Here is a 14,195-nt window from a genome sequence, read left to right as displayed (position 1 = left end):
TTATGAATGCTGATGGATCAATATGGTTCTGTGTTATGAATGCTGATGGGTCTATATGGCACTGTGTTATGAATGCTGATGTGTCAATATGGTATTGTGTTATGAATGTCAATTGAGATTAGAGAGGGGGGTCCATAGGTGGCAAGCTACTTACAAATGTGCTATTTCTCAGGATCATTTCTGTTTCATTTAAAGCAAAGTTGAACTTGATGACATGGCCGTCTCGGTTCCTGTACAAAACCTCTGAATCTGTAAAATAATACAAGAAAAATGTTGTCAAATGTTAATTTGATAACCATATTTTAGATAAGAAGAAGAAAAAAAGCCTACACATTCTGATCCATGTCAGACCCCAAATAGAGAGAGGGAGAAGGAGATGGAGAGAGGGGTAGAGCGTTCTCTTAGTCCCCCATCACTAGACTGACTGGCACTTCATTTTCCAGCAGTTCATTTCAAGAGTGCCTCTCCTCATTTCCACTGAGCAAAACCTTTTTGACCTGCAGTCAGCCAGCCAGCCAGCCACATTACCGCAATGGCTTCCTTTCATTTGGCATTACAAATCTCACTCTCTATCTTTAGGGATATGGCTCCCAATTCACTGTTGTTGCTCTGAGTAAAAATGTGATCTCAAATGCAGCTACATAACTGGTATGATAAATCATGCAGAACGAGTGTAATACACTTGATCAGCACTATATTAAATTATAGAACTGAATTCCTCAAATCAACACAAAGCAACATGTAATACAAATCTACAAAGCCACCTGGCAATGCTCAAATGTTTTCAATGGCAAGGACATTGCGAGGTCTGGAACATTAGCTTACTGCTTGTAAATACACCTTTGTGTTTTCACTCAAAACATCTCACAAAAACATGCCAAAGCATGAATTATTCTGGAGGGGCGGTTCCCAAAACGTGGAGGATATACTGCACATGTCTAACTGATCCATTGGGAGGTTGATGGAGAGGAGAAGGAAGCTACATGCTTCACAGATTTGACACAATTGTAATATTTGAATGACACCTCAGCTTGTACTTTTGACATGATAATACAGGTAAACCATGATGATATTCCAGCAACTATGGTGGATGTGTAACAAGGCCAGCGCAGTACAGCTTGGCTCAGACTGGCTCAGTAGTGTGAAAAGGGTAGCCTACTACAGGGTCTCCCGAAGTCGGTCCAGGGGCCCTCCGTGGGTGTACGTTTTGGTTTTTGCCCTAGCTACCACACAGCTGATTCAAATAATCAAAGTTTCATAATGAGTTGGCTATTTGAATCAGCTGTGTTGTCATAGGGCAAAAAACAAAACGTGTGCCCAGCGAGGGCCCCAGGGCTGAGTTTGAGAAACCCTGGCCTACTATAGACCATTTAGTCATACTTTGAGTTCAGGAGAACTTAGGAATAACACAACCAACAAGCCCAGTTCGAAGCCTGTAGCCTATGTGGTGAGTCACATTATCTAGCTGGAGCTCATGTGACTCTATAACCTTTAAATGGCCCGTTTGCTTAGCCACTGCCTCAGTGACGTCATTAGAAATATATTTTTACTCAGTTAATGAAAATCCCTCCTATGTCCACAAGGCTAGGCAATTATAATATTTAGATAGCCTTCCTCACATGACATTCAACCATTATCTGTGTAGACCATGATCAGGTAAAAGGTGTGTTCCCCGTGTGGCTCAAATGATGGAGTATGGCACTAGCAAGGTCAGAATTATGAGGTAGATTCCTGCTGGGGCCACCCATGCGAAAATGTATGCACTTTGGATAAAAGCTCCTGCTAAAAACATGTCGTCCAATTTGAGATACTACGACGGTATTCACGATGAATAGAAATACTGTGTCAGTCACCAGAACCTGGACATGAGAATATATATGAATACAGAGTTGAGCATGAATAATGAATTATGAATAATGAATAATGAATTATTACAGAGACACGTCAGAGGTTATGGAATCACATATGTTGGTAGTCATGATCACACTGGGCACGTGTATGGACTGTGGTGATGAAGTTGGTGCTATATTGAATCACTCATCATATCCCCCAGGGTATACCTACCACAGCCTCCAGTCTAATGTCTCTAATTATAGTTTAATTTACACTTCATATTCTATGTTTATGGACGACCACATTTTAACGGGGTAAACAGAGTGTGCGTGGTGTTGACATTTCCGAGGCTATAATTGGCATGAACACTGTGTCCTCTTCCCTGATTAAAATGCACGAAGACGTGTTCTGACTACTATGTGGGGTGAAAATGTAGGGTTTAGTTCTCATTTACAGAAGTCACATATACAGGACATCCCACTGGCCAGAACAAACAGTTCTTTATCCTTCCCCAGACTGTAGAGAATCGTATACACCGCGTACAATATATTCAGGAAATCGGGTTACACAAATGAATTGTATGAGATTGAAATCAATTGTTGGGATGCAGGTTGTTTGGAATTTCATGTAGTGTATGCACTAGAAAATAACAAGGGCCATACTACATATCATGATCAGCAAGAGTACGTTTACTACTACAACACTGCTTACAACATGTGAAATGAACACGACATGTGATACACAGTTACTACTGATCATTTCATACAAGGTGTTAAAAAAGTACAATTCAGTTAACGAGTTGTATGATGGTAATAGCCTAAACCTGAGCAGCTTTTCTAAGGGGTTCTGTCTACTTAGAAACTGATGTCTGATAGTGTTGTAGCATAGAACGCTAGCAGCAGGCAGACAGGGAGCACTCACCAAGATAATCCCCCCAAAATGTAATGAGTTCCTAGCAGGAACTGTCTCGGAAACTGTGCCATGGCAGACCACTGCCTTTCACCATTACATGACTGTCTGTCTTTCTTTATGTCTGTCTTCATACCACCTGTTAGCTTGGCTCTAATCTCACCAATATTTACCACTATAACGTAATGTCAGCTAACATGAGAGAGGTGGTGATGATGAAATCACTGGGGGGCAAAGTTTTATTGATGTGTCCTACAGAAGGAGAAACGTCGGCGTGAGCGGACGGACGATATGGCTTGATCCATCACGGAAGGCGTTGTGAAAAACGATGGGAGGCCCATAATGCAGTCCATCAGGTCAACACAGTGTGCAAGAAGGCATCACACTCCAATCCCCATAATGAGAATCAACAGGCGACTGAAAAAGTCATTTGTATTTGCTACCCTTGGATGGAAAAGCTCTCCGCAGGCTTCCAGGCCTCCATTTCATACACAGGCTGGAAGACAGCCCGCTCGCTGTGGCCAAGAAGATGGAAGAGGAACCACACTAGCTCAGGCAACAGAACAGACACCAGCGCTGCCACCCCAAATTATTCTCTCACACTATTATGAAACCTGCTAGGTTTTGGAGAAAGGGGTATTGTCCTGGATACGGGGCTGGGAGATTTGACCTGAGAGTATATCCCAGAGGGGCTCCCAGTGATGGCTTGAGATAGAGTCCACCCTGTTTTGGCAAACCGGCCAGAATTGAGGCATGACTGGGAGGCCATCTGTTTTACGGAGACGGGTCAGGAGGTGTTGCTCTCATGCCATGCTAAACTCTCAGCTGTCATTATAGCTCACGATGAGATGGAAGCTTGCGGGAATACTCCCATGCTTGAGCTTCTGAGTGCAACAACGTTTAAAATGTACAACAACAAACTTAAATCTATGATTTAATCGTTTCTTTATGATTCTAGGATCATATTAATAGAATGGTATCTCTGTCACCCTCGTCCAACTATCAGATAGACTGTAGCGTAATATCTTCCAGAAACTAGCCAACCTGTCCACACCCTTTCTCTTATAATATAGTAGCCTCCTGGGCAGACCCTTTGTGGGACTGACGAGGGCTTAAAAAACCTTTTCATGTGAGACTCAATCCCATCGAGAGGATAGGGATCAGTCTAAAGGCTTCGTTACAACAGGAATGTTGGACGGTTACCCTGAACGTACTTACCACTTATCCACCTGGCCTCAGGATCGTGCACCGAGAAGTCTGGCTTGAACAGGTCTAGCACAGTAAGTCTGGAGTTAGCCGCACCAGGAAGTTCCACTGCAAATAGGATAACAGTGTCAGGCCAGTTATCAAAATACGGATATTACAGCCTGATGAGGATAAAATCACACTGGGAAATAACTGTTATTCATACACACATAACAGTTAATATTACCCAGATCATGAAACTGTTTTGAAGAACTCAGGGCGCTGACTACATAACCTGACCAGGAGAAAGTCTGATTCTTATATTCTGTTAGTTAGAATACAGGCCTACAGTAAGTATGACCCTAAAAAAGAAACCCCATGAGGTCTCTTGGTCCCCTGGTGGGTACAGTACCTGGTGTGAGAACAAAGACAGACATGGTGATGAGGGAGCAAACTGCCACTATGACCAGCAGGGAGATGGCTATTCCTTTGTAGTTCCTCGATTCAGGGCTTACTTGCACAAAGTCCTGGGAAAAAAACACACGAAGCAAACTGAGAACACTCTTCAACTAACAAATGTAATGATTACTATCAGACATAAACATGTTTGGTACTCGAGGTACTTCCGATGAAACATAGAGGCTCTTATGGAACGGAAATACTGTGTTCCTTATGCACTTGTGAATTGTTAATAAAACAATATTGTAAGATTCTAATTCTAAATTGGAATTAAATTAGAGTCCACTTTTGGTGTCAGCAATGGGATCCAACCCCACCACTTCCTACAATATAATCCCTAATATAATTACAGTGCCAGGCAGTCACTGCAAGCTTATGGTTTAATTAAATGCGATCAGACTGCTATCAATGGACATGTCTTTGTCTCAAAGCAGTAGGCGTCCACCTTTTCAGGATGAACATTCTGAATATGCCAAAGTGAATAGGTGTGTGTCGTGCAAATATTTTGACTGACCAGAGCTGACGTGATTAGAGCTGAGAGGTGTACAGATGGGTGTTACAGTACACCAGCTAGCCTTCCCTTCGCAGCACATAAGGGACGCAGGGAGGGCAGAGAGTGGTGGAAACACAAACTATCGATTGCTCTCAAGGAGCTATGTCCAGAGAGGATACTCCCCGAGACATTCAAAAGGGCCCTTTCATTTCTCCTCGAAAAACACAGAGTCATAGAGGGAGACCGTTTTAACCTGGCTTGATGCATCGATTTCTGGGTATGTCTATATTCTATACATAAATACATTATGTCCATTTAATCTAATGTTGGTAATTATATAGAATTACAGCTGTACATGGTTGGTTGAATTGATTTGGGTAAGAATGCAGAATTACTGTAAAAGCATACCGGATTAACGTGATTGGTTCACAGCCTGTAACCTATGACCTGTTAATGTAACATGTATAACAACTATAAATCCAAACAGATTTTTGGTAAATGCGGTTCTAGGTGTTTATTCATCCTTTGCTAGTTTGTCATGAGGTGGTTATAGCAATTCAATAAAGAAAATAGTTGGGGACGGCAACATCCGGACAATCATGTTTCCTGCCTGTTACATTTTGGAAACAAGACCATCCGTCAGAACGACGCAAATAGACAAGCAAGGATGCAAAACAGACAGGCAGTCCAGCGCAAGGTAATCAACACCGTAAGTAACACCCGTAACGTGAGACACTGCTGGGCAGACAAACACACTAACGAGGTCATGTTGCAGGCAATTGTGGCATGAGTCATGGCTCTGTGAGTCCGAACCTGTTCGTCGAGCCTACCATGGAGAGCCTTCTGTGCTTTCCCAAGAAATCTACTGTACAAAAAAAACACACTTTGTAACACATCATCCAATAGAATAGTGATTTTTTTTGACAGATCATCTTCTCAAGGCACTGGGATTTACAGAGAGCAGGGAGGATTCCCCATGCAGTCACTGAGTCTCATTAACTTCCTGACTATGTGCCAGCCACTACAAACAAGTGCAATTAGGGCGAGTGAGGCCTTGCCAAGTCCTTACAGAACACATCTCCCCTCCACTCTGCTGTCAGACTCTTCTTGTTTGTGACCAGAGGGCCACCTGTCACTGCCTGGCCCCTAATGACCCCTTTTATGACTCCCAATTCATAACAGATATTCATGTAAAGCTAGCTCTGGTCCAGGGTGTTAGTGGGACTTGCTAATGCTGAGCCTGTGAAGGAAAACACACTCACACCCAGGACTAGAGCTAATATGAATATAATATTTACAGATACGTGCCAAGAAAATAGATGGATTTGATTTCCCAAGGCCCCCGACTCAGTCTTAACTCAGTCTAACCTGTCATGAATATATTGAATTAAATAGGTAGGTGGAGTTACCCCTGGGCCCTATACAGTACATACCCATAACTCCCTACTGGGCAGCTTTCAGTGAATTTTGAATTATTTAGAGGTTAGTTGTACTGTTGTAGTGGTTTCATTATGAGATCTGTTGGCAGTACATTCAGCTAGCCAGCCTCACCATACATCAGAGCGGAGCTGTAGACAGGTATAGACTAGTAATGTCTCACTCTCTCCCTCTAGTTCACTGTATTCAGCCCATTGAAAAGAGGACCATGATGCGAGTGCAAAATAGGCAGCCTATAGGGAAGTCAGAGACCTGGCAGTGTGGTGCAAGACAACAACCTCTCCCTCAATGTCAGCAAGACAAAGGAGCAGATCGTGAACTACAGGAAACGGAGGGGCGAGCATGCCCCTATTTACATCGACGGGGCTGTAATGGAGCAGGTCGACAGCTTCAAGTTCCTCAGTGTCCACATCACTAAGGAATTAACATGGTCCACACACACCAGTACAGTTGGGTAGAGGGCAAGTCAGTGCCTCTTTCCTCTCAGGATGCTGAAAAGATTTGCCATGGGTCCTCAGATCTTTCTAATGTTCTGCAGCTTCACCATTAAGAGCATCTTGACTGTCTGCATCATCGATTGGTATGGCAACGGCAAGGCACCCGACCGCAAGGCACTACAGAGGGTAGTGAGTACAGCCCAGTTCCCTGTCACCCAGGACACATTTCAAAAGACTTCAGCCATCAAGCCGTAGACTGTTCTCTCTGTTACCGCATAGCAAGCGGTACCAGTGCACCAAATCTGTGACCAACAGGAGCCTGAACAGCTTCTACTTCCCAAGCCATAAGATGGCTACCCAGACTACCTGCATTAACCCTTTTTTTGCTCTCTTGCACTGACTCTATGCACACACCCTGGACTCTTCCCACACACTCACACATACTTACACAGACATCCCAACACACACACACATAGCACACATACTGGCACCCCGCAACCACAATCACACACACATTCACACACACCATACGCTGCCGCTACTGTCTATTATCTGCATTATCCTGTTGCCTAGTCAGTTTACCCCTACCTAACTGTACATAGATACTAGTGGTTTTTTTGTGTGTTTCTTTTTTTACAAATCCGAAGTCTTATTTTACATACGGTGAGCAATATGTTTGGAACATCGAATCACAATAAAATCACAGTATCGATTTGTATTATACAAAAACGTATCATATATCATACATATCACGTAGCATATCGGCCAACTAAGTATCGTGAACATATCGTATGGTGAGGTCCCTGGCAATTCCCAGCCCTAATAGCTACCTAAGGTCTCAGTCCTGGTACTCCCACGTTACCTGTGCCTGTTACTGTTATTCATTATTCACAGTGTATTTATTCCTCGTGTCACTATGTACATTTTTCATGACATTTTGTATCATTATCTTAACTCTACATTGTTGGAAAAGGATCCCGCAAGCAAGCATTTCACTGTTAGACTACACCGGTAGAAACATGTGACAAATAACACATTTATTTGATTTGAGAATAGGCTACTACACTATGACCTCCAGTCATTAGGGGCATTCTCCTTTGGTTGTGTCGGGACAACCTTCAGAGTTCAAATATGCATCTAGGCCACACACGTATGAGGACGGTTCTATCAATGTCAGAGTATTCACACAAACGAGGTTGGTGTAGTGTAAGGGAAAGGCTGAGCATGTCACACACACACACACACACACACACACACACACACACACACACACACACACACACACACACACACACACACACACACACACACACACACACACACGGCCAGATATATGTAATGCTCCTAATCCAGGGAAGAGATATAATAAATCATGTTCTTTCCTACATGTCTGCCAATAGGATTTCCGCTGTACTCACCAGCTGCCTGAGCAGTCACTGCAGAGCACTGGGCTTTACAAGTCCCAGAGTATTTGTTAAACACGCATCGGAGCTATCCTTCTACTTAACAAAGCCAGATAAAGCACAAGCAGAGAGCTGTCCAGATTCTCCTGAAACCGCCTAAAACTGTGTTTGAAAACGGGAATCATAAATGAAAACCAGAGAATAAGGCCGGTAAGAACTGCAGTCCAGTGGTTGGTTTTACATAACATTAAACAATCCAGATTAAACAGCAGGGGCTGGCTGAGGAACTCTACTCCTTCTCAATGTGTTCGGCTAATGAAAGGATTTGTACAACAAACATACAGTGATTGTTGTGTAAGAGATCAGTTGTGTAAGAGATCTCAAAGATTCCCTGACATCGAATCATCATTTGGGGAGCGTTTTTCAGCTTGCTGCTAAGCATTTTAAACAGCATGCCTCCATTTGTATACAAACCTGACCATAGTTATTTCCAAAATGTGCAATGGGCTAAATTATTTCCTTTGTCCCTGTATATGAAGTTTACCATCTTCATGGAACCCAGAGAGCTGGAGTTACCACATGGCAGGGTTGGTCGGACACACACACACACACACACACACACACACACACACACACACACACACACACACACACACACACACACACACACACACACACACACACACACACACACACACACACACACACACACACACACACACACACACACACAAAGAAATCTCCCTCTACTCAATAGCACTTCCTACTCAGACAACTACAATAGCAGTTAGAGCTTTGGGCCTAGAGCTGGGCGATATGGACAAAAATCAGTATTGCAATAAATAATAATTTTTAATTTGTGTGGTAATGATAAATAGGTTACATGTATAACATTATTACGCAGCATCCTTTAAACTAATACTACTAGTTTGATGGTTGTAGCCTTTCATTGTCCCATTAACGATCACCCATATTAGCAATCCCATTTCATTTCAAACTTCATGTTTCTCTGGTATAGGCTACTAATCATAATGAATGATATCAGTATGGTCTGTGTCGGATCATTTTCGGGTTTATCATCCCAGCTCTAGTTCAGCCAGTAACCAAAAGGTCGCTGGGTTCAAATCCCAGAGAAGACAAGGTAAAAGATATGCTGATGTGTCCTTGAACAAGGCACTTAACCCTAATTGCTCCAGGGTCGTCGTTGATAACCGCAGACCCTGGCCGCGACCCAACTCTCCAAGGGTGTCTCAGAGGGAGTTAGCCAGGGAGGATATTTAAAAAAAAAAAGGATGTTCTATTCACACATGCATATATATAATGCACACTTGTACATGTGTGAAATAGGACAAATATAAGCACCCACCAAATTATTACTATTATTAGTTATCAATAGGAATCACTTTCAAGTAATAAGATCTCATCTTGAAATAAGTGAATTGCCTAGGAGAATGATCAGTGTGTCTTGGTCTTGAATCCATGAGATGTACATATCTAATGTGAATATCAACTAAACTTATGTTCCATTGAAGATGGATAACTGAATGGGGGTTTACTAACTGAGGTTGACACATCTGTAATGAGACTAAGTATATGTGGCTCCTTTGCATGCATGCTCTACGTCTCTGGGAGTTGTCTTAACAGCGTTCATATTGGTTTGAGCATGTGCTGAACTCGACTGTTCAGGACATTGTTATTGCTGTAAGTTGTGATAACATTATGCAACTTCAGAAAACTACGAAACAGTTCATCTTAGCAGTTAAGGTGTAGTAGCCAGGGTCGTGACGGGAAAGATGTCAATACAATACGCATCATTGGGAGTCAATGAATAAAACTACCACGAATGGTAGGCTAAATCTTAATTGAAAAAAGAGTGGATTAAAAAGAGAGTGCCTATCCTAAGAGATAAATACATCTCAAGTCTTTTCCGGCTAAACGAATCCCTTGCATTATGACATCGGTTCTGTTTTGCATGATGACGGATCTGTTGCATCCATCACGCAGTTGACACCGACTCAACTGAAAATAAGCACTTCATCTCTACACAAACACAACGCCTCAATCAAAACCAGTATTAGCGTGTACCATCCTACCTCCTCTCCTTCCTTTGAAGCTGTCATTGTGGGATCTTGATTTTCCCGACCTCCTCGTTCAGATGGACTCGATAATGTGTGCAATGTATGCACAGACCTTTCGGAGTAGCTGATATATCTACGTATCAACCCAGAGAATGGCGAGGGGCTTGACGCACAACACAATCCAGAAATACTAACCCAAGTCAAGCAGGGGGCATCACGATTACAAGAAATCTACCGTAGCTCGCTTTTCAAAAAAGCATATATGGAGAAAAGGTCAAACCCACAGTGTATCAAATATCCCCTCTCTCTTTCAAGCAGAAGAAAGCACGCAATATCCCGTGAAAGAAAGTGTGTGATGTGTGCTGCTGACGCTGTAAACATCCACGACCACGAGTAGAAATACACCCCCCCCACTACAATAAAAGAGACACACACTCCGCAAAGGGGGCGGGAAAATAATACACTTCGTGTTCATGACAAGAGTTTTCAGAGTACTGGATAAAATTAGACTGGCAAGGGGTTCTGTCAATAGTGTGATGTGTCTTTTCTTTGTACATAATCCAGTTTAGTGTGAGTGTTAGATTGAATAAATGAATCTCTCACTTTGAAGGATACAGCGCTCAATGTGAGCTGTCCATGGTGCTGAAGTTCCAAACTACAGTACGGCATTGTGCTTTGAAAGAATGGACACTTGTTCACTGAAACAAAATATATCTAACAAACCAGAAATATTACAAGGAGTATTAGATATCACGTACATGGACATTGAGTAAATAATCTTGCCAGCCTTAAACTAGCGGCCTATAGTGCCTTTCATGCAGAGGCTTCATGCCCATATGGGGCTCGTGGCCCCTCAGATTATATCTGTAAAAAAAAAACTATAATAGAAAAATATTGTACCTTTTTTTTTTCTTTTTTTTTACATTGTTACTGTTTCTCTGTAGTACTACTAGTTCCTAGCAATTTTATGAAGTTGGCTTTAGCTAGCCCAGGTAGGCTCCCAATCTCCCAACCTCATAACTAGGTACAGTACCAAGAAGCCATTTCAGGCTATCAATCAAGTTAGAGTAACAAGCTTGTCTAACTAACTATCTTAGGCAGAATCCCTGCTAGCAAGGTCGGTAGACTTTAGAAAAGCAAGCAATTACTAAATGTACTAAATAAGACTCACATTCCTGTCAATTATTTACCCAGATATTATCATTTGGACATATAATTAAGCATAATGATTATGGCTCTAGATTACAGTAAGAAGCTGTTTCAACTCTCCAGCCTGAGTTAATGATGCAGATTGCAGGGTTCCTTTATCTGCTGCACTGCCAAGCAATCATGGTCCACATAGCAGCTCTAAGAATAGCCATCCATCCCCAGTCCTGTTGAATGACTCTGTGAGTCATACGCAGGCCTGCATATTCTTCACAACATCATTACTCTTCCAAATGAATGTCATGTCCTGAAAGATTCTATTTGTGATTTACAAATTGGTACAAATTCCTTGTTGCTCACAAACACAGGGCTGATTTGTCATTGAGTTAGTGTTGAAGGTGTGTGTGGGGTGTGTGGAATGGTGTGGGTGTGTACCAGAGAGAGAGAGAGACAGAAATACAGTACCTTCAGAAAGTATTCAGACCCCATGACTTTCTCCTCATTTTGTTACGTTACAGCCTTATTCTAAAATAGATTAAATAATCAGCAATCCACACAATATCCCATAATAAATGACAACACAAAAAAATATGTTTATCAATTTAGCAACCTGTTTGGAAAGGCACACACCTGTCTATATAAGGTCCCACAGTTGACAGTGCATGTCAGAGCAAAATCCAAGCCATGAGGTCGAAGAAATTGTCCGTAGAGCTCCGAGACACGATTGTGTCGAGGTGGGGAGTTTGGGGATCTTGGTCAGGGAGGTGACAGGAATTGGGAGAATAGTCAGGATCGAGGGAAAGATGAACGGAGAAAAGTACAGAGAGATCCTTGTTGAAAACCTGCTCCAGAGCTCTCAAGACCTCAGACTGGGGCAAAGGTTCACCTTCCAACAAGACAACAACCCTAAGCACACAGCCAAGACAACGCAGGAGTGGCGTCGAGACAAGTCTTTGAATGTCCTTGAGTGGCCCAGCCAGAGCCCGGACTTGAACCTGATCTAACATCTCTGGAGAGACCTGAAAATAGCTGTGCAGCAATGCTCCCCATCCAACCTGACAGAGCTTGAGAGGAACTGCAGAGAAGAATGGCAGAAACTCCCCAAATACAGGTGTGCCAAGCTTGTAGCATCATACCCAAGAAGACTTGAGGCTGTAGTCACTGTCAAAGGTGCTTCAACAAACTACTGAGTAAAGGGTCTGAAAACTTACAGTTGAAGTCAGAAGTTTTACATACACCTTAACCAAATACATCTAAACTTAGTTAATCACAATTCCTGACATTTAATCCAAGTAAAAATTCCCTGTTTTAGGTCAGTTAGGATCACCACTTTATTTTAAGAATATGAAATGACAGAACAGTAGTAGAGAGAATGATTTATTTAAGCTTTTATTTCTTTCATCACATTCCCAGTGGGTCAGATGTTTACGTACACTCAATTAGCATTTGGTAGCATTGCCTTTAAATTGTTTAACTTGGGCCAAACGTTTTGGGTAGCCTTCCACAAGCTTCTCACAGTAAGTTGGGTGAAGTTTGGCCCATTCCTCCTGACAGAGCTGGTGTAACTGAGTCATGTTTGTAGGCCTCCTTGCCCACGCACGCTTTTTCAGTTCTGCCCACACATTTTCGATGGGATTGAGGTCAGGGCTCTGTTATGGCCACTCCAATACCTTGACTTTGTGTCCTTAAGCCATTTTGCCACAACTTTGGAAGTATGCTTGGGATCATTGTCTATTTGGAAGACCCATTTGCGACCAAGCTTTAACTTCCTGACTGATGTCTTGAGATGTTGCTTCAATATATCCACATCATTTTCCTACTTCATGACACCATCTATTTTGTGAAGTGCACCAGTCCCTTCTGCAGCAAAGCACCCCCTCAACTTGATGCTGTCACCCCCGTGCTTCACGGTTGGGATGGTGTTCTTTGGCTTGCAAGCCTTCCCCCTTTTCCTCCAAACATAACAATGATCATTATGTCCAAACAGTTCTATTTTTGTCTCAGCTGACATTCCTCCAAAAACTACGCTCTTTGTCCCCATGTGCAGTTGCAAAACGTAGTCTGGCTTTTTTATGGCGGTTTTGGAGCAGTGGCTTCTTTCTTGCTGAGCGACCTTTCAGGTTCTGTCGATATAGGACTCGTTTTACTGTGGATATAGATTATTTTGTACCCGTTTCCTCCAGCATCTTCACAAGGTCCTTTGCTGTTGTTCTGGGATAGATTTGCACTTTTCGCACCAAAGTATGTTCATCTCCAGGAGACAGAATGTGTCTCCTTCCTGAGCGGTATGACGGCTGCTTGGTCCCATGGTGTTGATACTTGCCTACTATTGTTTGTACAGATGAACATGGTACCTTCAGGCGTTTGGAAATTGCTCCCAAGGATGAACCAGACTTGTGGAGGTCTACAATGTTATTTCTGAGGTCTTGGCTGATTTCTTTTGATTTTCCCATGATGTCAAGCAAAGAGGCACTTTGAAGGTAGGCCTTGAAATACATCCACAAGTACACCTCCAATAGACTCAAATTAAGACAATTAGCCTATCAGAAGCTTCTAAAGCCATGATATAATTTTCTGAAACTTCCTAGCTGTTTAAAGGCACTGTCAACATAGTGTATGTAAACTTCTGACCCACAAGAATTGTGATACAGTGAATTATAAGTGAAATAATCTGTCTGTAAACAATTGTAGGAAAAATTACTTGTGTCATGCACAAAGTAGATGTCCTTACCGACTTGCCAAAACTATAATTTGTTCACAAGAAATTTGTGGAGTGGTTGAAAAATGAGTTTTAATGACTCCAACCTAAGTGTAT

At 42.4% G+C, this 14,195-nt stretch overlaps 1 protein-coding gene across 3 annotated transcripts in view; it reads right to left on the bottom strand.

Moving 5' to 3' along the window:
- The window catches only part of LOC118363785 (inactive dipeptidyl peptidase 10-like), a 48,763-nt gene that overhangs the window by 21,338 nt on the left and 13,230 nt on the right, over positions 1-14,195 (bottom strand). For 2 of the 3 annotated variants that reach the window (XM_035745000.2, XM_052488620.1), the window contains exons 2-4: positions 4,340-4,454; positions 3,961-4,056; positions 155-249 (exon numbers count right to left, since the gene is read on the bottom strand). In XM_035745000.2, the coding sequence (XP_035600893.1) occupies positions 155-249; positions 3,961-4,056; positions 4,340-4,454 (306 nt within the window). Of the gene's footprint in view, positions 1-154; positions 250-3,960; positions 4,057-4,339; positions 4,455-10,249; positions 10,616-14,195 lie in introns of those variants that run through there. The other variant, XM_035745001.2, reaches the window with a different exon arrangement.

This window comes from Oncorhynchus keta, chromosome 30, assembly GCF_023373465.1.
Source record: "Oncorhynchus keta strain PuntledgeMale-10-30-2019 chromosome 30, Oket_V2, whole genome shotgun sequence".
NCBI lineage: Eukaryota > Metazoa > Chordata > Actinopteri > Salmoniformes > Salmonidae > Oncorhynchus > Oncorhynchus keta.
Note: the sequence above shows the minus strand (reverse complement) of the source record. Positions and strands in the feature narration are given on the sequence as shown.